Source organism: Parasteatoda tepidariorum, chromosome 2 (genome assembly GCF_982258835.1).
Source record: "Parasteatoda tepidariorum strain Cologne lab strain chromosome 2, Ptep-v5.0, whole genome shotgun sequence".
Lineage (NCBI taxonomy): Eukaryota > Metazoa > Arthropoda > Arachnida > Araneae > Theridiidae > Parasteatoda > Parasteatoda tepidariorum.
The window spans coordinates 46,964,792-46,986,022 of record NC_141756.1 but is presented as its reverse complement, the minus strand read 5'-3'; the positions used below and the strand labels follow the sequence as shown (position 1 = coordinate 46,986,022).

General features: G+C 29.2%; 1 protein-coding gene across 5 annotated transcripts in view; it reads left to right on the top strand.

The window, feature by feature from the left end:
• The window catches only part of LOC107449842 (insulin-like peptide receptor), a 159,659-nt gene that overhangs the window by 123,015 nt on the left and 15,413 nt on the right, over nt 1–21,231 (top strand). For 2 of the 5 annotated variants that reach the window (XM_043042330.3, XM_087157275.1), the window contains exons 4-17: nt 1,508–1,689; nt 4,076–4,283; nt 4,797–4,895; nt 7,272–7,419; nt 8,490–8,704; nt 10,180–10,312; nt 12,037–12,090; nt 12,193–12,365; nt 13,517–13,690; nt 14,551–14,761; nt 16,199–16,409; nt 17,375–17,459; nt 18,124–18,275; nt 19,387–19,555. In XM_043042330.3, the coding sequence (XP_042898264.2) occupies nt 1,508–1,689; nt 4,076–4,283; nt 4,797–4,895; nt 7,272–7,419; nt 8,490–8,704; nt 10,180–10,312; nt 12,037–12,090; nt 12,193–12,365; nt 13,517–13,690; nt 14,551–14,761; nt 16,199–16,409; nt 17,375–17,459; nt 18,124–18,275; nt 19,387–19,555 (2,214 nt within the window). Of the gene's footprint in view, nt 1–1,507; nt 1,690–2,591; nt 2,611–2,731; nt 2,872–2,913; nt 3,071–4,075; nt 4,284–4,796; nt 4,896–7,271; nt 7,420–8,489; nt 8,705–10,179; nt 10,313–12,036; nt 12,091–12,192; nt 12,366–13,516; nt 13,691–14,550; nt 14,762–16,198; nt 16,410–17,374; nt 17,460–18,123; nt 18,276–19,386; nt 19,556–21,231 lie in introns of those variants that run through there. The other 3 variants (XM_071177488.2, XM_071177487.2, XM_071177486.2) reach the window with 3 other exon arrangements.

Sequence of the window (21,231 nt, the reverse complement as noted above, 5' to 3'; positions counted from 1 at the left end):
ACGAATCGTGGATCTATGCATATGAGCCGGAAACAAAACAGCAATCAACTGTATGGGTCTTCCAAGACGAGGCAAAACCAACAAAAGTTGTTCGAGGAAGAAGCACATCGAAACAAATGATTACCTGTTTCTTCGGCATTAACGGTCATGTGGCAACAGTGGTGTTAGAGCAACGCAGGACGGTCAATTCTGAATGGTACACGACCATTTGTTTGCCAGAAGTCATCGGAGAAATTCGAAAAAAGCAGAAGAACAGGCGAATCATTCTTCATCATGACAATGCGAGCTCTCACACATCGACTCAAACAAAGGCATTTCTGACGGAGCGAAAGATCGAACTGATGGGTCATCCGCCGTACAGCCCTGATTTGGCACCCAATGACTTCTTCTTATTCCCACACATCAAAAATAAATTACGTGGACAACGATTTTCGACCCCCGAAGAAGCGGTTCATGCATTCAAAACGCATGTTTTGGAGTTACCTCAATCGGACTTGAAAAAGTGCTTTGAAAATTGGTTCAAAGGCATGCAAAAGTGTATTGATCATCATGGAGAATATTTTGAAAAACAATAAAACCAATTTCGATCCTACATGTTTGTTTTTTCATTATTAGGCCAGAAATATAAATAGCAACCCTCGTATTCAAATTTAATGAACTCTAAAATATCCTTAATTTAATTTACATGTTTGAAATTATGTCAGTATTTTTATTTTTAAAGAAATGTTAATGAGCAATAGAAAAACGAAAACTGTTTTAAATAACTCTAAATCTAATGCCAATAATAAAAGTTATCATGAAGTACAATGAATAAATTACACTATAATTGTATCATTAGTTTTTATTTATTTTGAAAATGTAATGATTATTATAAGTAAAAATGCTATTTTATTCTAATTTGAAAGATCTTTTTATTCTTTTTACAATTTTTTAGACACATAAGTTCAGTTATTTAATTCAAATTATGTAAAAATAATAAATTTATTTCGCTTAAAAGATGCTTAATATGTTATGACGAATAATTATATGCAAATTATTTTTCTTTATGGAGGCGACTACTTAAATGAGAAGAGTTTTTAAATGGAGAAGGGAAAATATCACAAAATGGAAAAAGGGATATTTTTTTTTTCTTTCCAGGCTAATGCTTTTTATTCATTTTTGGCTACCTCCAGCCATTAAATTTTATGTTATTTTCAACAGTTTCAGTAATTTATTTTTTATTCTTGTGTTTACTGTTTTACTAACCAATAAAAACATTTAAAGTTGTTTTTTTTAGCAAGATAGCAGCTGTGTTTTGCAAAAAATAAATTGCATTTTTTGTTGATTTATCTTTTCTTAAATAAGTATGATGCAGATTAATAATTTTACAAATAACTTATGTGTTTATTTCACTTTTTTATTAACATTAATAAATATATATTAGGAGGCAAATATAGCTTGGAAATCATAAAAATCAGTGGTAAAAAAAAAGAAGAAAATTAAAGTCTCTAATTTTTTTTCCCCTTAGTCTCACCCTGCATCAAAAAAGAATGTGATCTGCAAAATTCATCCTGTTACAATTCAACTCATTGCTGTCATCCTGAATGTCTTGGCGGTTGCACAGGCCCTCTATCATCTGACTGCACTGTTTGCAGGCATGTTGTATGGGAAGGAAAATGTATGAAAAAATGTCCACCAAACACTTATGAGGTATACATTTTGATCTTTTACTATTTCTAACCAATAGGTATTTTAATGAGTAGTTATATATCCCTTTGCATACTAGGGATGGACTGTAAAAAAAAGAAGAGAAGAAATTATTACCGAAATTTATGTACAATTGATGTTACTTTTTTGATATGATTGCCATGACTAAATTAAGATTTTGGAACTTTGGTTAAATAGCTTTGAAATGCTCTCATTGTTGAACTAGTAACAGGGTGCGTAACGTTTTTAAAAAGTGCTTAAAGGTGCTTTTTTCATAGGGTGTTTTTAGAAAGTGCTTAATTTTCCCTTTTTCAATATGTGATTTTCCCTTAACCATGTTGATTTTCACTTCGAATTATGCAAAAAGACACAGTTCACATTGTTCTATTCAACGTTTTCATAATTAATTCAACCCGTCCGTAGCGTATAAAAACGTCATTCGTTTTACATGAATCAAAATTTCAAAACAATATCAAAAGTTTTTTTTTTTTTTTTTTTTTTTTGACATGATGGTTAAAACAAGATAAAACAGTCAATTGTCAAAAACTTTCCGACCCTTCCTAATTATGATACTCTTTTTAAAAATGCTTGAAAATTTTTTTTGAGTGCTTGAAAAGTGCTTATTTTGTGTTGAATAATTTTGCTACGCACCCTGAGTAACCACCAAAGGTGTGAGACAAGTGTGATAAGCATTGAAGCTTTTTCAGATTAATTTTCCAGGTTGCCAAACTAAGCGAGGAGTAATCTGAACATTGTTTGGACTGTTAGTCATTTGCAAGAAGTTGTCAGTTACAAAAATTGTTGTCAGTTATTTGCGAGTAGTTGTTTTAAGCTCCTCTTTGGTCTAAGAACTTAGGCCTAGGAGAACATTTACGCAACACGATCTGTCTGATCTTACTAGCAGACTGATATTTACAATGAAAGGTGATGGGTTTTCGTTAACCTTGTCTACTTTCCAATATATCCAGTTCATTAAAGAACTTCAAGTTCAATCAAGTTTAGGACTGGGCAATAAATCGATGCATCGGGAAATATCGATTCTAAGAAATCATCGCCGATCCGATGTTTGGATTGGTAATTTTTCGAAGCATTGGAAATTGTGATTTACTTAGATGTGTACGATATTTCCCGATGTATCGCTGACATCGATGTCTACACGCGAGATGGTGAGCATTGTCCCCAATGGTACGCCGATGTCTACACGCTCGCGCGAAGAGCATTTTCCTCTCTAAGTGTGCAGTGATACCTGTGGCGATGATCGTTATCTTTCTCCGTCTGTTTTACATCGTGACTCATTGTTCTGCTGACATGATGAATCCGAATGTGATTGAGAATCGAATCGTTGTTGAATCTCTTAGTTATGGAATGCTTTCCTTTTAATTATGTATGTGCAAATCCTGTTGATTTTTTAACAATTAATCCAGCCGTTTAATGTTTTTAACAGATATTTTGCAAACATCCACGTCTTTAACTATTGAGAAATAATTATAAAAAAAGGCAACATATATTTTTAAAATGAAATGCAACTTACTAATTACGAATTTACGCAGTACTAAATATAAAACATTAATGTACCGAAACATCGCGATGCATCAAAATATCGCGATGTTAGCGTGACGATACATCGCAATGCCAACATCTCCCAGTCCTAATCAAGACCATCCCACTGCATTGGTGGCAGCAATATTTTTGAAGACAAAGTTTCATAGCTCATTTAATGATATGCTAAATGCCTGGTGTCCTTTAGGCAATTATGCTGAAAAGTTAAGGGCCTTTCAAATAAATTCATTTTGTCCGTGAAACTTTTTTATATGTCTGTAAAAGATTGGAGAAAAAATAATCCTCATTTTAGCATGTGAGAAAGTGACAAAAATCACATAATCACATCGAAAACACTATTATCCTTTTAATTGTGTTACAATCAGATGAATTCGTTTTTTTCCCCCTTCAAATTTAAAATTTTTTTTCTTCCAATGCCCACCTGAATAATGACCTAGATCATACAGGCACCTGAAGGGCAGATTTGTTGGCCACTCTTTCTGGGGCACCATATTAGGTGGGCCAACGATGCTCCCACAGTAAGGACATATAGTACAGTACAGAGAAGGAAAGAACATCCATGCCTTGCCCGGGATTCGAACCCAGAACCTTTCTGATGCAAGGGCAGTTCCCTAACCCCTACACAGGCTGGTCAGCAATTTTCAAGTTATTAAAAGTAACATTCTGAATCTAAAGAAAGCTTAATGTCGATTTAATGTAAAAAAAAATTTTAATAGAAAATTACTTTTTTACATATTATTCTTTCTTTTGCAGTTTATGAATCTTTCTTTTGCAGTTATGAATTTTTAATAGAAAATTAATTTTATGCATATTATTCTTTCTTTTGCAGTTTATGAATCGAAGGTGTGTTAGAGAAGATGAGTGTCGAAATTTTTCAATATCTCACAAGCATTCTTCTGGGGGAGAATATCCTAAAGTTCCTGATGTATATTATAAACCATTTCAATCACAATGCACAACAGAATGTCCTTCTGGCTACATAGTCGACGATAACAATCCTCACGTTTGCAAAAAATGTAGAGCCAAATGTCCCAAGGGTAAATGTATTTTCGAATGTTTTTTTTTCATTAGTTGATACATAAATTTTCTATTTTTAAATCAAAATTTAGTTTTTTCTTGTTTCTTTCTGAAATCCCAATAGTAATTTTGAAAAACTGTTATAGGTCCAACTGTTTTAAGTTCTAATACATTTGTATAATTCCTGAAATATTAGTATAATATTCCCTAATAGAAGCTAAAACTCAGATTTGGAGGTGATATATATTCAAGTTCTGTGGATAATGATTGTGATTTAACAGTTGAAAATCTTAAAAATAAACTACTTACTTCCTACATAATTTCATTGAATAAACATTTTATCATCTTGTTAAAAAATTTCACAGTTTTATTTACTGCTGTGTCAAAGGGAAAAGTTTAAAATTTGAATTTTTTTTTTTAAACCTATTTTCTTTTTAGCAAAAATTTAGTCATAAGTAATCTAGTATTCATTCTTTATGTATAATTTTCATTAAAGAAGTGCAGATGTTGATTTTAATTATTTGTCTTCACAGTATGTGCTCCAATGACTGTGGATCATGTTGGAGCAGCGCAAAATTACAAAGGATGTACTCGGATAAATGGTTCTCTAGAGATTCACATTCAGGGCGGATGTAAGTTCAGTTTATTAAAAATATTTATTGTACTATTTATCATTTGCAATATTTTTTTTTTAACTTCCATGTTTTAATTTTGCCTGAGTTCATGTACTTGATAGAGATGTGACAAGCTCCTCCCAGGACCGACAGGTTTACTGAAAAAAGCTTCCAGTTTGGCTTGTACTCACAATAAAATTTTCATAATCTGTTCTACCACTTTTACACAAACATCTGGTTCAGTTATTAAGTATAAAAAAATTTAAAATTTGTGGGGTATGAAAAAGAAATAGTGATCTGCTTTTTTTTTAACTTCCATGTTTTAATTTTGCCTGAGTTCATGTACTTGATAGAGATGTGACAAGCTCCTCCCAGGACCAACAGGTTTACTGAAAAAAGCTTCCAGTTTGGCTTGTACTCACAATAAAATTTTCATAATCTGTTCTACCACTTTTACACAAACATCTGGTTCAGTTATTAAGTATAAAAAAATTTAAAATTTGTGGGGTATGAAAAAGAAATAGTGATCTGCTCCCGCTGTTTGGTGTTTTTGCTTTGTGAGGCTCACACTAATTTCCAAATGACATAAGTCTCAAATCTAACTGATTCATGTATCTCAAGCTCTGATTAAAAATCTTTGGGCTCCAAGTGAGCCTGAACTATCTCTAGTACTTGTTATAAATGTGAGTCATTGCTTTTAAACTAGTAAAATATTAATTATAATAAAACTACTTCTAAACTGGTAAATCTAAACAATAATAATAATCAATTACTGAAAAGCTCATATTTGTAAAGTGTTCTATAATGACTGCCTATTATATTATAATTCTTGTATAAATTAAATTTTTAAAAAAAATCTATCCTCATTAGGAGTTATTACTTAACATTTGTACGATATTTACTGTAGATGACACTGTTAAAGCTGTATGCCAACACTGTTGAACGTTATATCGGAATAAGTTCGATTATTCCATTTATTCGTCTTATTCAGTTATGCCTTGTAGATGTGTCTAATAAATCATGTGTGTTATTTAATCTAAGTCTCCTTTTTTGTTGTTACGTATGCCACTTGCCAATATCAGTAAGCCTGCTTGAAATCAAGCGAATTTTTAAAGCAGAGGGTGCGTTTCTTGTTTTTCAGTTTTGCCATCTATGGCCAAGAATATGAGGTTTGCCACACACATACGTCACAACCCGTTTAACAGAGAGGATTCATTCACGCACCTTTCATCCATCCGCAGATCGTAATTTTGACCTGAACCAGAGCACAATCAATCTGCGATTCAGACCCGTAGACCTATTGATTTGTTATGGAGAACTTGGAGGAATTTGTGACCCCGACAGATTTATTGTGCACCAGTCTCCATTTTGTATACATATTTGCCAGCAGGAATTAAACTTACAACCTCTCAGACATGGGCTCAACGCCCTACCAACCAAGCTATCTCGGCCCTTAAAGTCTCCTTTAATCGCCACAATTGAAGGACGTAATTTGTCATAATATTAAGCATATTATTATTTAAGTAATTATTTCCACATTATTAATTAATTATTAATTATGTTAGTGAAAGAATATGCAGAATTAGAATATCAAAACTATTCTATTAGTGCGGTGAGACTGCATTTGATTTTTGTGAGATACTTCTTGTCTCTTTTTTTTTCTCAATAAAAGTGGTTGGTCAGAATTTATCGAAGTTTGTTGTTTGTGGTCGTTCAAATATTAAATAAATATGTTTTAGGCAATTCTAGACTCCCCCTCCCTTTTATAAGCAAATCACAAACCTCCGGTCATGCTTACTCAGGAACGTTGCAATACCCTCCCTACTACCTTTTTTTTTGTTTGATTTTTATTGTTGTAATCTAATTTTAAGATTACATTTAAGTAAAAGATGTAATTTTTCACGAAACAAGATGAGCATTTTCATTAATTCTATAAAACTTTAGTTTGAATATTCTTTAGGAATAGTTTTGTTATTCTTCTGTGATCAAAACTCTTGACCGCTGAAAGAATTTTTTCCTGCTTAGTTTCCAAATTTGAAATTTTTCTACATCAATTTTTTTTGTATATTTGGAAAATTTCAAAAGTAAGAGAAATTTAATATCTTATAAAAGCCTTGCTTGTACCCCTTCTTCCCTTCTTGTCAATAAAAATAAGCAAATCAGTGAAATCTCTTCCCCTGTTTGGTGCTTATGTAATATTTGAAGGGCCCGTTTCTCACTTAAATATTAATTTTTGACCCATTATGTGCATTTTTTATTACAATAAAAAAAATACTCTAAAGGGGGTAATTACAGTTCACTCTGTAAAAAATTAATGATTGAAGCTTAATGACACTGGTTGGTGAAAGAAAAAAGTTGAATATGTATTCATATATATGTTGTTTTCATTTATAGCCAATGTCATCAAAGAGCTAGAAGAAAATTTGAATATGGTTGAGCAGATTGACGGATATTTAAAAATAGCACGTTCATTTCCTTTGGTCTCATTGAATTTTTTGAAGTCTCTTACTGTTATTAAAGGTGACACATTAGATAAAAAAGAGTAAGTTTATGAATTTTATTGTTAAACATCTAGATAAAAAAAATATCTTGTGTAGTATTTTATATCTTTTAATATATAAGTACTAATTTATAGAAATGTTAACACTTGTGTAGCGTTGCATTTTCTTTATATCTAACTCTAATATCATCGCAATTATATCCTTGAAAAGTAATTATTAAATATATTGTAAAAATATAAGCATGTCTTAGTTTTCATTTCATTTTTGTTTCTCATTTAAACATAATTTTTGTTTTAATCTTTGTTCTTCAAATTTATTTAATGAAATCTATTTCTTTATTTGGGGGTGCTCAAAATTTAAGTGCGCAAGGTCCTATTTAAAGATGTTTTTAATGTAAAATAATTTTATTTTATCCCTATACATATAAAATATAAGTGTCTTAAATATCAGTATCATAGATCTCGGTATACCAAAAATATTATCAATATAATTTTTCATCTTGTCAAAAATTTCATTGCTGAAATTTTTCTTTAAAAAATTTTTTTTTTTAAAAATACGACTTTATTTTGTTTGAAATTTGTAATTATTATATTTTGGTTGAAAATCACGACAAATAAAACTTATGTAAAACCTTTTTGTAAAAACTTATGAAAAAATTTCTTGTATATATGCTAAAATGACAGATCAATGAAATGCATAATTATTTATTTATTTTTTTTTGGAAAATTAGTTGAAACAATTTTAAGTAGTTCTAATAATTTTTATTAAGTATTTATTAAGAGTAAAGTAATTTTAAAGTTAACAGTAGTGCAATAGCGCTTTGCCGCACTGAAATGAATGTATGTGTGGGGTGGTACGAGGAAAATATTAACGAGTAATTTAAATAACTGACAATCAAAGAGTTAACAGAGATTAGGATGATTGCTAGTAAGGCGAAAATAATTATACCATCTACTAAGTTCTCCTAGAAAGATTTTTGAATAATGCTTATATGGGAAATTGTTGGACTCTCTGATGCTTCCCCATACATATATTTATTTATATATAAATGTATCTTTGTATGTATATAGTTGTATATTATTTACATTATTTATTTACATTTATGTTGCAGCTACTCTCTGTTAGTATTGGACAATCAAAATTTGCAAGAGCTCTGGGATTGGAAATTACGCACCAATAAACTGAAAATTTTAAATGGCAAAATATTTTTCCACTTCAATTCTAAACTGTGTCCAAGTAAAATCCAAGAATTAAAAACCTATGCTGAAGTAGCTGATTGGGATGAAAGAGATGTATCACCAAGCTCCAATGGGGACAGGGTTGCATGTATGTTTTGTTTACATTTCCTTATATAAATTTGAATGCAATTTCCCTCACAAAGTACTTTATTGTGTCGCTGTAAGTAATTTTGTAATGAAATTATTTTTGTACTCAAATGGTGCCAGAAAATAGAGTTATCTAAAAAACTCTAGTAGTAAATGTCCAGCAGTGTGCTGATTGTTAAGACACGGTTCCCTTTGAGATCACCGAAGTCGAGCATCACTGACTGCGGTCAGTGTGCGGGTGGGTGACCACTCGGATCAGTCTGCTTTGGGATCGAGGGTGCATAGTATCGATCCTTGTTAAACTGTTGTACCGTAAAGTACTCGATTTCGCGTGCAGGTCGTCAGACTGCCGAAGCAGGGGTGCCATCTTCTCTGCAGAGGATCAAAATTGCGATGGCATGTCTTCAGATCACCCTCGGGGATGTTTCCCAGACCGTCGCCAATACCCCATTGTGCAGCTCTAGTGCGACATAAATGAACTACAACAACAACTCTAGTAGTAAATGTAATTGAAGTTAGTGTTATGAAATATAACTATTGAGCTTTGTGAATAGACTCAGGGTGCATAGCAGTTTTAAAAAGTGCGTAAAGGTACTTATTTTCGATTTTTAAAAGCCCTTAAAGGTGTTTTTTTCATTGAATGTTTTTGAAAAGTGCTTAATTTTCCCTTTTTCAAAATGAGATTCTTCCTTTACGATGTTGATTTTCACTACAAATTATTTAAAACGACACAGTTCACATTGTTCTATTCAACGTTTTCACAATTAATTCAACCCCAATCTATTTCAGCGGATTGTCAGCCGGTAGCGTATGAAAACGCCATTCGTTTTTGAAAACTTCATGATTTTTGACACAATTGTCAAAAACAATGCCAAAAGTTTTCTTTTCTTTTCGCATGGCGGTTAAAACAAGATAAAACCGCCAATTGTCAAAAACTTTCCGACCCTGCCTTGTTATGATATTTTTTTAAAGTACTTAAATATATTTTTTGGTGCTTGAAAAGTGCTTAAAAGGTGCTTATTTTTTGTTGAATAATTTGGCTATGCACCCTGATACTAGGTAGAAATATTTTGAAACTTAATTTTTCCAAAAAAGACACATTATGATTATAGGCTGCATTTATTGAAAAAAAAATTTATAAAATTTTTTGAGTTATACCCTCTAGTTAATTACAGGATAACATAATTTGGCTATCCTGAACTGATTCAATTGGGTATCTGCAACTTGGGAAGAAGACTGTTAAAATCAGCTGGTTATGCATAAATAAGATAGCGTGTTAATATTACAGCTGTAATCGTGATATAAACAAATGCCACGATTCAGCAGCGAATCAGGTTTAACGCTACTCTTGCAGGTACTCAATTGATGAAAAATTGTAATGTAACTTTCCTTACCAAATTATTTTATTTTTTATTTATTTTAAACTTTTTTGGTGCAAAAATAATACATTAATTTATTATCTCTTTTTCTTACTAGGCGATGTAACTAATATGAATGTAACAGTAAGAAATGCTTCACCTTCTATTGTAACTGTAAAATGGGATAGTTTCGGAAAGAATCTTATTGATGATCGGTCACTTTTAGGATATGTGATATATTACCGAGAAACGTAAGATATTGTTATTTTTTTCTTATATTCATCATTAAGATGTGAAAATCTCTTCTATAATTTACTTTCATTTTTATTTAAATATAGCTTCTGCGTGTAATTTTTTAAAATATAATTTTGTTACAAATTTAATAGTTTGGTGAATACAGTAAACTGTCTAAACAGTAAACTTTCTAAATTTGCTAAATTATTTTTTTGTGATATAATTATTTTTATACATTATATTGCTTGTATTTTTGTTTGGTAACTCCTTTAATAACATTGAGTTTTAAATATTTATTTTGTAAAATCGTACTTGTCTGTCACCAATTGTAGACAAGATAAATGGACATTATCAGTGTGGTTTCTGAAAAGGAAATCTGCAATGGATTAAATCTGCACAATTTGACAAACTTTGAAGAAATATGGAGAGTTTTGAATTGAGTTGGCATTATCTTTTTGTAGATTTCAAAGTGGTTTATGACAGTTTTAGATAGAAATGAATTATTGAAAACCTTGTTTAAGCTTAATGTACTCTCAAAATTGGTGAACCGTGTTGGTCTCACTATTACTGGCACTGTCTTTGAGGTTTAAATTCAAGGTGAACTACAAAAATCCTTTAAAATAGTAAATGATGTGAGACTTGAAGACTCTCTTTCTTGCCTCTTATTAAATGTAGCTTTGAAAAAGTAACTAGAGATACCATTATTAATACAAGAAGTACAATTTTTAGGAGAACCATACAGATTTAAGCATATGCAGATGATATAGATTAAATAATAAAATCTGTAATAGTACTACAGGAATCTTTTTTTGCACTTGAATCTGTTGCTAAGAAAATGAATTTTTTAGATAAAATAAAGAAGATAAAATAAAAATACATTTGTTGCAGTAAAGCAGTAACTCAAATGTTCCTTTGAAATTAGAAATCATACATATAGAACATTTCACTTATTTGAAATCTGATGTTAATTGTCAAATTGAAGATAATGTGGAAGTAAGAGAAATAATTTGTCGGCAGCTAATTGATCCTTTTATGAACTTAGAAGCCTCTTCAAGTCCCACTTAATCAAAAGAAAAACTAAGTATTATTTTACACTAATGATTTTATGAGTGTTACCACTAATGATTTTATGAGTGTCATAAAATCATTTTCACATATACTTCGAAAACATGGAACCTTGCAAGAAAAAAGGTAAATTCTTTCTCTCAATATTTGTAGGAAGAATCTTAAGAACTATCTTTGTTAGAATTTTTGACAATGTATGGAGGAAAAGATACAACTTTGAATTATGCAAGCTATATGAAATTAATGACATCATAAAATCAATCCGACAAAACAATGAGATTGACAGGCTATCTGCTAAAAATAAAGTCTTCAATGTCACTCCCTATAATAAAAGGCCAAGAGGGGGGGAAATGATGGATAGACTGTTTGAAATAAGATTTTTTTCTATAATTAAAGTAAAGAACTGTTGTACAGTTTCATGCAAAAAAGTGGACTGGAAAAATCTTAAGGCCCTTCTATTTTGCCACTAATGATGATGGAAATCATACTTGTGATGTGTGTAAATTTTTTTTGTTACAAAAATAAAAAAGTATATAATTTTTTTTAATTATCTTTGCATTCAGAGTTTTTATTTTAATTATTTTCTCAGACACTTATTCAATATTAATGTTTATGTTTTTGAATTCATTTTTCAGCAAGAAGCATTAAAAAATTCTTTAAAATTTATTTATTTTAGACTGTTCCGGAATATTTCAATATTTGAAGGGCGAGATGCATGCGGAACTGATGCGTAAGGATTTATACATTTGATTAATCTTTTCGTTTAGTAATTATTACATAACAACCAATCTGTTGTTAATTTTCTATTTTAAAATGCATTTATTTTTCCCAGGTGGACTGTCAGAGATGTAGAATATGTAGAAAATACGAACAATTTCATAATTCATAACATTACCGGTCTTAAACCTTTCACCCAATATGCACTTTATATTCGCACTTACACCACTGCATCTGGAAGACAAGGTGCCCAAAGCTCCATCGTGTATTTCAAAACTTTATCTAACAGTAAGTTAATAGAATTTTATATATATTAAATAATAAGCTAAATAAATAAACATTTGCTTCATTTTAAATTTCAATTAAATTAAATATTTTGTTTAAAAATTAACTTTCTAAGCTTTTTTTTTCTATTGAATAAAATACTGAGCGACTCTTTTTAAAATCAACTAGATCTCACCAAAGCATACATTTCAGAATAGCAATAAAATGATTAAAACAGTTTTTAATTTCTAAATATTTTTAAATGTTTATAATTGAATTTATGAGCACAATAGTTTTCCATACTTATTAATTTCTATAAAATTAATTTTGTTTGTAAAATTACATTTTTTTATGTGTTAGGGAATTTAATATATTTGATTTGCTGCCTAGGAAAAATTGTGATAACAAATTGATGTTAATTTAGATTAGTTTTTCATGAAAGTAACATCAAATAAACAATTATTTTTTATCTTGTTTTTCTTCAAGACAGTAAAAAAAACATTTTGTTTTCTGATTCTGTTATATCTAATGACTCAAGACTTTTCTTTCACCAGACATAACATGACATGTCTTTATAAAAACTGGGATACTTGAGAATTATTCAGTGTTTTAGAAGAATATTTAATACTGATATTGTATTAAATAATATAATTCAGTGAAATCATAAGAATTTGCCCAGGCTTTTAAAAATATTTTTATAAAAATACAAATGTTATCAAAGTCTGGGCATTACGCAATATAATGCAACACAAATGATAGTGTACAAGTACATTGTAACATTTTTGTTAGTAAAAATATGCAATTGTAAATTGTTACACTTATTTTTTGTTTTTGATTTCTTCATTTTCAGTCTTTAGAAAACAATAAATATTAGCAATTCTCCAAAATGACAATCAAATTGTTCTCAGTTCCTATTGCTACCTACCCCTAAGGAAGAGCTTGCCATTGTTCATACGTTAAGCTGTAAGCAGAATTCTTGCACCTTAATTTGCAACTAACTTTTAAGCGTCACTTTCTTCCAAAAAAATAAATAAATAATAAATTATGTTTTACAAAATCTTTGAAAGGAAAAAGTTATCAGGCAGTAGTAAACAAAAGAAGAGATTGATGTATATTAAATATATGAATTGAGGTTGTGTTTTTTATGCACATTTAACCATTTTGTATTCCTCTAGCTCCTTCACCTCCAGTTAATATTAAAGCTAGATCCACAGTACATAATGAAATAGTGGTATCTTGGAAGCCCCCCAAGAATCCAAATGGAAATGTTACTTATTACATTGTTGAAGGGTTGTATGAAGAAGATACCTCCTATTTTATGTATCAAAGAAGAAACTATTGTTTAGAGCGTGAGTTACCTTTTTTATTACTAAAGCTTATTTCAAGTAGAATTAATTTTCTATGATTTGAGTAGCAGAAAATAATAATTTAATTTTATGCTATTATGAATTCAGTTTCATATAAATTATGCGAGTTTATGATTTAATTTAATTTATTTTATTGTAATCAATTTTGATTACTTAACAATTTTTAAAAACTTTTTAAGTTCACAGATATTTTATTGTTATTTTTTCAACTTTTTTCATTTAAAGAGATCAGGTAATCTTTGAATCAGTTTTCTGTAGCTCACCTGATATCTAAAGGAATAAATATAGGAAAGAATATGTCTTGAAAATTTTTGTGTTAAAGCATATATTTAACCTTCGTAATGCATTCAAGAACTTTTTTTTTAATCAAATAACATAGAAAATTCTATAATCGTGTAAAAGTAAGATTGTAGAAGAATATTATTAAAACAGTGCTTATATGTTGCTTAACTAATATGTAAAATATGAAACCTAGCCAATTCAATAGCATAGTTTAAAAGTTTTTTTTTATTTTATGTTTAAATTTTGCATTTTAACAGATGTTGCCAAAAAATGAAATGACTTCATTCTGTGTTAAGTATTTTCTGTGGTATTTATTAACTAAACATATTTATAACAAAATACATGGATGCATTATTTGCATTTTATAAATTTATCACTGCATTAAAAAAATATCTTTGAATTGATAATACCTGCAAGGTGAAATATTGTATACAAACTATAGATGAAACAATTATTTTATTACAATTATATTTATCTTCTTGATGTTCTACACAATAACTTATTCTTATTTTGTGTTCATTTTTAATATTTATTTACTTATTCTATTATTTTGATTTTAGCTATAGCCTACCCAGATTACAGAAAAAGTATTTATGATGATGAATCAACGCAAATAGGTTATTTTGAAAATGTAACATCATCTTCTGAGTCCACAGAAAACGAATGCTGTTCTTGTTCAAAGGATCAACATAGATTAGGAGATGATGACGAAGAAGCAGAATCGCAAATTCATTTTGAAGACTTTCTACAAAATAAAGTATACATAAGAAAGTGAGTTTATTAATTGAAAGTGTTTTGCAAGATTCATACTCCGTTTTTTTTTTTTTTTTTTTTTTTTTTTTTTTTGCCATGGCCAATTTAGTAGCAGATTGAATTTTCTTTTATATTTTTATTTGTGTTATTCTGATTTCTACTAGGAAGGTGCTTATTCTAATCACTTTTGTTTCTTCTCATTTGTCTGGCAAGTCTTGAGAATGGGCGCCTATTTTTGAGTGCTTAAAACATGTTGACTGTTTTTTTTTTCCAATCTGTATATTTTGAAGAGAATAAAAATTTATCTAATAAGGTTTCAATTTGGTTTGAATGAAAATCTTATTTTTTTCTTCCTAAGAAGTAATTTTTTTTTTATGTGTCAATACTAATTCATTATGAATTTAACAACTATATTCTGTAAATATTCTTTCATTTACTTTTATTATATTTTATATGATTTATTTTGCCTCTTTTTTAAAAAAAAATACTGTTGCATTAATATATATATAAAAATATTTAAGGCATTGTTTTTGATAATTGACAGTATGTGATGCCCATAAACCACTGAATCCTCTAAACCTGCAGAAAAAAAATATATAGAGTGTTAATAAATCTGGGATTTTAATTTTTGTCAACGTTCTGTTGTTCCTTTCATTCGTGTTTTAAAGAAAATTTTGCAAAAGGCAGTTGTCAGTTTGCTAAAGAAATAACAATCCTATGTTTCTCACATTGCTACGCAATCTCTTTCAAATGTATTACAAACTGCTACAGAGTTGCTTCATTATAAACTGCTACAAAAAGCATGGAAAGGAAAGTTTTTTTTTAAATTTTATAAATGTCTTCAAAACAATTTTTAAAATTTTTCTTTTCCTAATGATAAAAAAAAATAATGTTGCTAGTTTTTTTCCATTTGAATAAAAAGTAATTGTGTTCGAAGTAATTATATTCATTTACTTTGAAAAAAAATTTTCTTTCATTTAATTTTGAAAAAGAATTAGTTTTTATAAAACATTCTTGAGCATTAAATGTTTTTTTTAAGTAAAATATATGTGAACCATGGTATACAAATTAAATGCATTATTTTATTCTTTTTTTCACTTATTTTTCTTCATACATTATAGTTTGCACCAATAACTTCTTTTTTTTCTGTCAAAATGTAAGCTATGCTTTATTATCAATTAAAAAATATTCTCTTATAAAAGCTTGAATGCAATAGCTTACTTCTTTTAATTTTAGGAAATTTAATATTTTGTCCCTTAAAATCTATAATTATGTTAGTTTTTTTTTTTAATCTTTCAAAATATAGAGTAAAAATTTTAAAACGTTTCATTGTTTCACTTTTAATCAGTTTATCTATCTATACTCTAAAGAGTTTTGGTATTGACCAAACTGCTTTTATTCTGCATAATAAATATTTTACACTTATAACAAAGTTTTGTTTTCCTTTTTCTACAGTCCTAATAGTTATAAAGTCAAAAGACATATAATGGAATTTTTAAGCGATGGTCCTGAATCAAGTTTTAGCAGCACTTCTCCTGCCTCACAATCTGGAGATGAGGTGACTCAGTATAAAAATGGAAATCTTCTGCACTTCAAAGAAGTAGTGCGCCATAATCCCTTCTTGGTTGTTACCAACTTGAAACATTTCACTGAATACACTATTGAGGTAATAAATGTGAAGTATTATAACTGTTTAACTCACAAAGATATTATTTGTGTTCAATGTATAAGCATATTAGGTTGAAGTTTACTTTTCTCTAACAATTGAAAACTGCCCACTTAATTATAGCATAGAAATTAGTAACAAAACTTTTGACAGTGTGGTTGTGTCTATATTTGACATGCTAAACGAACCGTTAAATTGGACTTCGACTTTTTTGTAATTTTGATTTTAAAAAAAAACTAAAATACTAAGCATTATTTTTAATTATGCCCCAAGTAGCGCAGGAATATTGTAACAGCTTTAGTCTACATCGACCGACATTGTCAATATTGGCAAAAATCGACATTGAGTGTACTATATTGTACGATTCCCTTCGATTTCACATTAAAAGTCTGTTTGTAAAACTTTTCATTTTAAACTTTATTGTGTTCTTAAATCAAAATTAATCATTTAAAAGACAAAAAATGACGTCAAATTGTTATAATTTCCAAAAAATAAATTTAAAATATAAATTTAGAGATATCCGAAATGCTGAGAGATATCGACGTTCCCCAACGTTTTTACAATATTGAACAATAATGTTTCGCGATATTGAATGTACATTATAAAAGGGGTCCATTTTTATATAGTACAATGTTCAAAGCTAAGTTTTTACGATATCGTTTTTGTGAATTGTGCTACTTTGGGCACCTGTGATCACAGTATGTTTGTGGCTTATTCGATTTTAAAAGAAAAGAGGGTCTAGTATTTGAAAATTTTTATTTTAATAATTTTTATAATCTTGTCATTTATTTTTTATTATTATATTTACTCTTTATTTAAAACTTTGATAAATAAACTATTTGAATACATTTAAAATTGAAATATCTTTTTACTATAAAAATACCAATGGTATGTGAAGAATGTTTTTGTGTCTCTTCGTATAATTTATTCTTTACCAAACTTAGATCATATATTTTTTTTATTAGATTCGTGCCTGTCAGGATAAATCTGAAAAAAATATTGAACCATGCAGTATCAAAGCAATTACAAGTGTAAGAACTTTGCATTTAGGTAAAACATATTTCAACCTTAACTAGATTTGAGTATATATGTATTTTTGGTTATATTGGAGTTGCAAATGGTGCTATATTTTGTATAACTTCAGTATATATTTCTCTTATGTGCACAATAAACTCTAGTATTTTTCTATCTATTGGCAACACTATAGTTATTATTCATTTTGTTAGGTTGTCTTGGGTAATAATTTAAGTGGTAGTGAATAGTTTGTCAAACTTTTTACTTAGAATAATTTTGTATTTTTATAAAAATAAAAACTTACTTACAAAGTAACTATTTAGATTTGTTTTTTAGCCTTTCTAAAATGGCTTTAAAAATTTTAAACATAAATGGTGCCATAATGCTGCATACTGTCATACCAATTATTGGTGAAGCAACTTGCCTTTCTTGACCAATAGCATATATTTACCTGCTAGTTTAAGTTTCATCCAATTTTTCTTTCATTATTTTTCTATGCATTAATAAGACTAGGCATTTATAGCAGTCATGAAATCTTTACCTTACTTCTGTTTTCATGGCTTAACATGCTAGTTTGAGTTATACAATATAAATGCTTTGAAGTTTTACAATATCAATGCTTTTGCATCAAAAGGTTTTGCCTTTTTACTTTAAATGTTTGTTTGAATTTATTTAAGTATATTCTTCTGATTATTTATAGCTGGTGCTGATGATATTAGAAGTAGCAGTGTGCACATCCTTACAGAAAATGTAACAGCCTACTCTTCTTTTATTCGCTGGGAAGATCCTAAAGATTCCAATGGTGTTATAGTAGCTTTTACAATAGAGTACAAAAAAGTTAACGGGGAAAATGTAAGCCATCTGTTTATATTAATTAGCTTACAACATATATTTTTACCAGTCATGTTTTGTAATGTAATTTATAATCCAAACGTAAAATTGTTTATTTTAAGAAAATTATAGCTTTAATTATTTGCTATTTTTAAACAGTCTATGTAAAAAATATTTCCAGCATCATATAATGTTGTAGAATAAAATTTTAGAAAAAGGTTTTTCTGTTTTCCATTACTAATGTTTTTTTATGTCATATTTTTTGTTATTTACAGTATAAGCTCTTAGCTGAAATATTTTTTTTTGTTGATAACTGTAGAGATCTCCTTTTTTTCCCCTTTAAGTCGTATTATGTTTTTGGATTACTTTTTTTTTTTTTTAAAGAAATTACTACAACCCGCTATGTTTAAGTATAACTGTTTAATGCATCACTTTTACTCAAACCAATGTTTTCAAATTTTTGTCATAATTAAAGAGTTGATATTGTACAAAGTTAATGTTTGGAAGGGGAGACAGGGAAATAATTTCAGAAGCCAGTAAAAATTTCTTTCAAAAAGAGAAGTGTTTTTTTTTTTCATTAATTTTTTAAAACCAATAGCAGAATATTCCTTTATATATTGAATAAATAATAATATAAACCATTATAATACATTTAGTTTACAACTAAAGCAAGTTATAAATTGAATAAATTTATAAAAATAGGTATTCCAAAATCTCAGTGTAAACGACTAGAATTTTTAAAAAGCTCTGTTATAACAAAATATTAAAATTTTTTCATGTTTGAAAAGAGAGGAGCCTGCAGTGAATTTTGTCACAGAGTCCATAAAACATGTGCTTTGAACTTGATAATGTTAATTGTGTTACCATTTTTAAAACTTTTGTCACAGTTAAAAGGCCACCCTAGGATTAAAAAATTTGTTATATAAAAGTTACTGAATTTTTTACGCATTAACATAACGAATGTTATTACTGATATTTTTAGGTGAAATATACTGAATTATGTTACATTTCTGTATCATCTTTTGTAATTTATAGTGCTGTAATATAATCCTATATAGCGTTTGTTTAAATTGTTTATATTCAAATATAAATATCTATTATTTTTATTTTAAATAAATGTAAATTTTTACAGCACAAAGCTAAAAGAATTTGTGTGACAAAAGATCAATTTCATCAACATGGAGGCTATTTTCTTTCTGAACTACCCCCTGGTAATTATTCTCTTCGAATTAGAGCAACATCTATGGCAGGCCATGGAAATTGGACAAGTCTTGTTTACTTTCATATAGTTGCTGCTTCTGGTAAGAGTAATTTAAACATGTGTGCTAATAGTAAACTGTATGACCATTTCATTTCAGCTGTTCTATGCTTTATATTTCGGAAAATGTGTGACAGAACTTGCAAGCTAAATGTCTCATAAAAGATTATAAAACTTAAATTGCAATCACAGATAAATATATATAAAGAGTTTCTGCTCGAATGCTAGAACGTATAAAAAGCTTTTTTTATCAATGCATGCCTAAAAGGCAGCACTCTGGCGATAATGATTTCAGTGCCAGGCTATAGAAAAAGCTTGATTACTAATTAGATAGATTAGTTTATATTTTACGCATAGATGGCGCCCTACTCATAGTTTATGCTACCAAAATTGTTCTGTTGTAAAAAAAAAACTTGTCGCAAAAGGGTTAAATGTTGCTAGAGAGCACAGGGCCCATGTAGTCAGAAACTTTCAGAAAAGTGTCAGATTTAATTGGTTTTAAATATGTATTTTTAACGCTTACCATTTAAATCATATTGAATGCAAATTTAAACAAATTAAATAAAATAAAAGATTTTAATACAAAACATATTATATTTTAATTTCTTTTATCTCTAAATCTGACTCACCAATACAGTAGTCTCGAAAATCCGAGGTAATTGGGGCTGACACTACCTCAGATTACTGAAAACTCGGATTTTCCGAAAAAGTAGAAATTTTTTAACAATTACAAATGAAATTAAATAAAATGAACATATTACCTTAAAATCCTTTATTCTTTAGTATAATGACGTAAAAGATTCTTTACAATTTAAAAAAATTGTCCATTTTTTGTTGCTTCAGTGTATTACTTCTCTTTGTTGATGCGATAGTCAGCCAACGCTTCAAAAGCAAAACATCTGCAGGGGTGGCTTCAGTTTGCTGTTCTACATATTTTAAGGCTAGTTCTAAGGCTGCAGAACCTTCACTATGAGATATTTTTTTCTTCTAATAACGGAGAGTCGTTTTCTTTTGTTTCATATTCTTCCTCATCTTCCATCATTTCTATAATACTTGAGTCTGTTATTTCCAGCTTGTCGTCACTATTTAGCTATTCATTTAGATCAACTGCATTAGAGTTTTCGCAGCCTGGTAATTCCTTCACCAAATCTTTCAAAACAATTGTTTCACTATCATCATCATTAATTTTCTCACTAGGCGTAACCAATTCAGGTAGAAACTTAGTCCACGATTTAATTACTGTCGTAGGTTGAACTTCTTCCCAAGAATCTGCTATCCAGTAGACAACATCTCTCAGACTTACATTCCTCAAAACATCTGCAACACTTTCATCATCAGACTGAACTAAATGTTGTAACAAACGGTGTCGATATTTTTTCTTTAAATTTTCCAATACGCCCTGATCCATTGACTGAATCAAACTTGTAACATTGGCAGGAAAAAATATGGCACGGATTTCACCACAACGTAGCTCATCATCGTCCGGATGAGATGGAGCGTTATCTAAAAACAAAATTGCTTTGCAAGGCAAATTTTTTTTTCTCAATGCCTTCCGTATTTCTGGAACAAAATGTTCTAGAAACCATTGTTTGAAAATTTCTCGATTCATCCATGCACTTTTCTAATTTGTGTAATGTACTGGTAAGGCTTCTTTAGTGCAGTGGCGTAGCGAGCTTAACTCGCGCCCGGGGCACAATACCTTTTCAGCGCCCCCCCCCC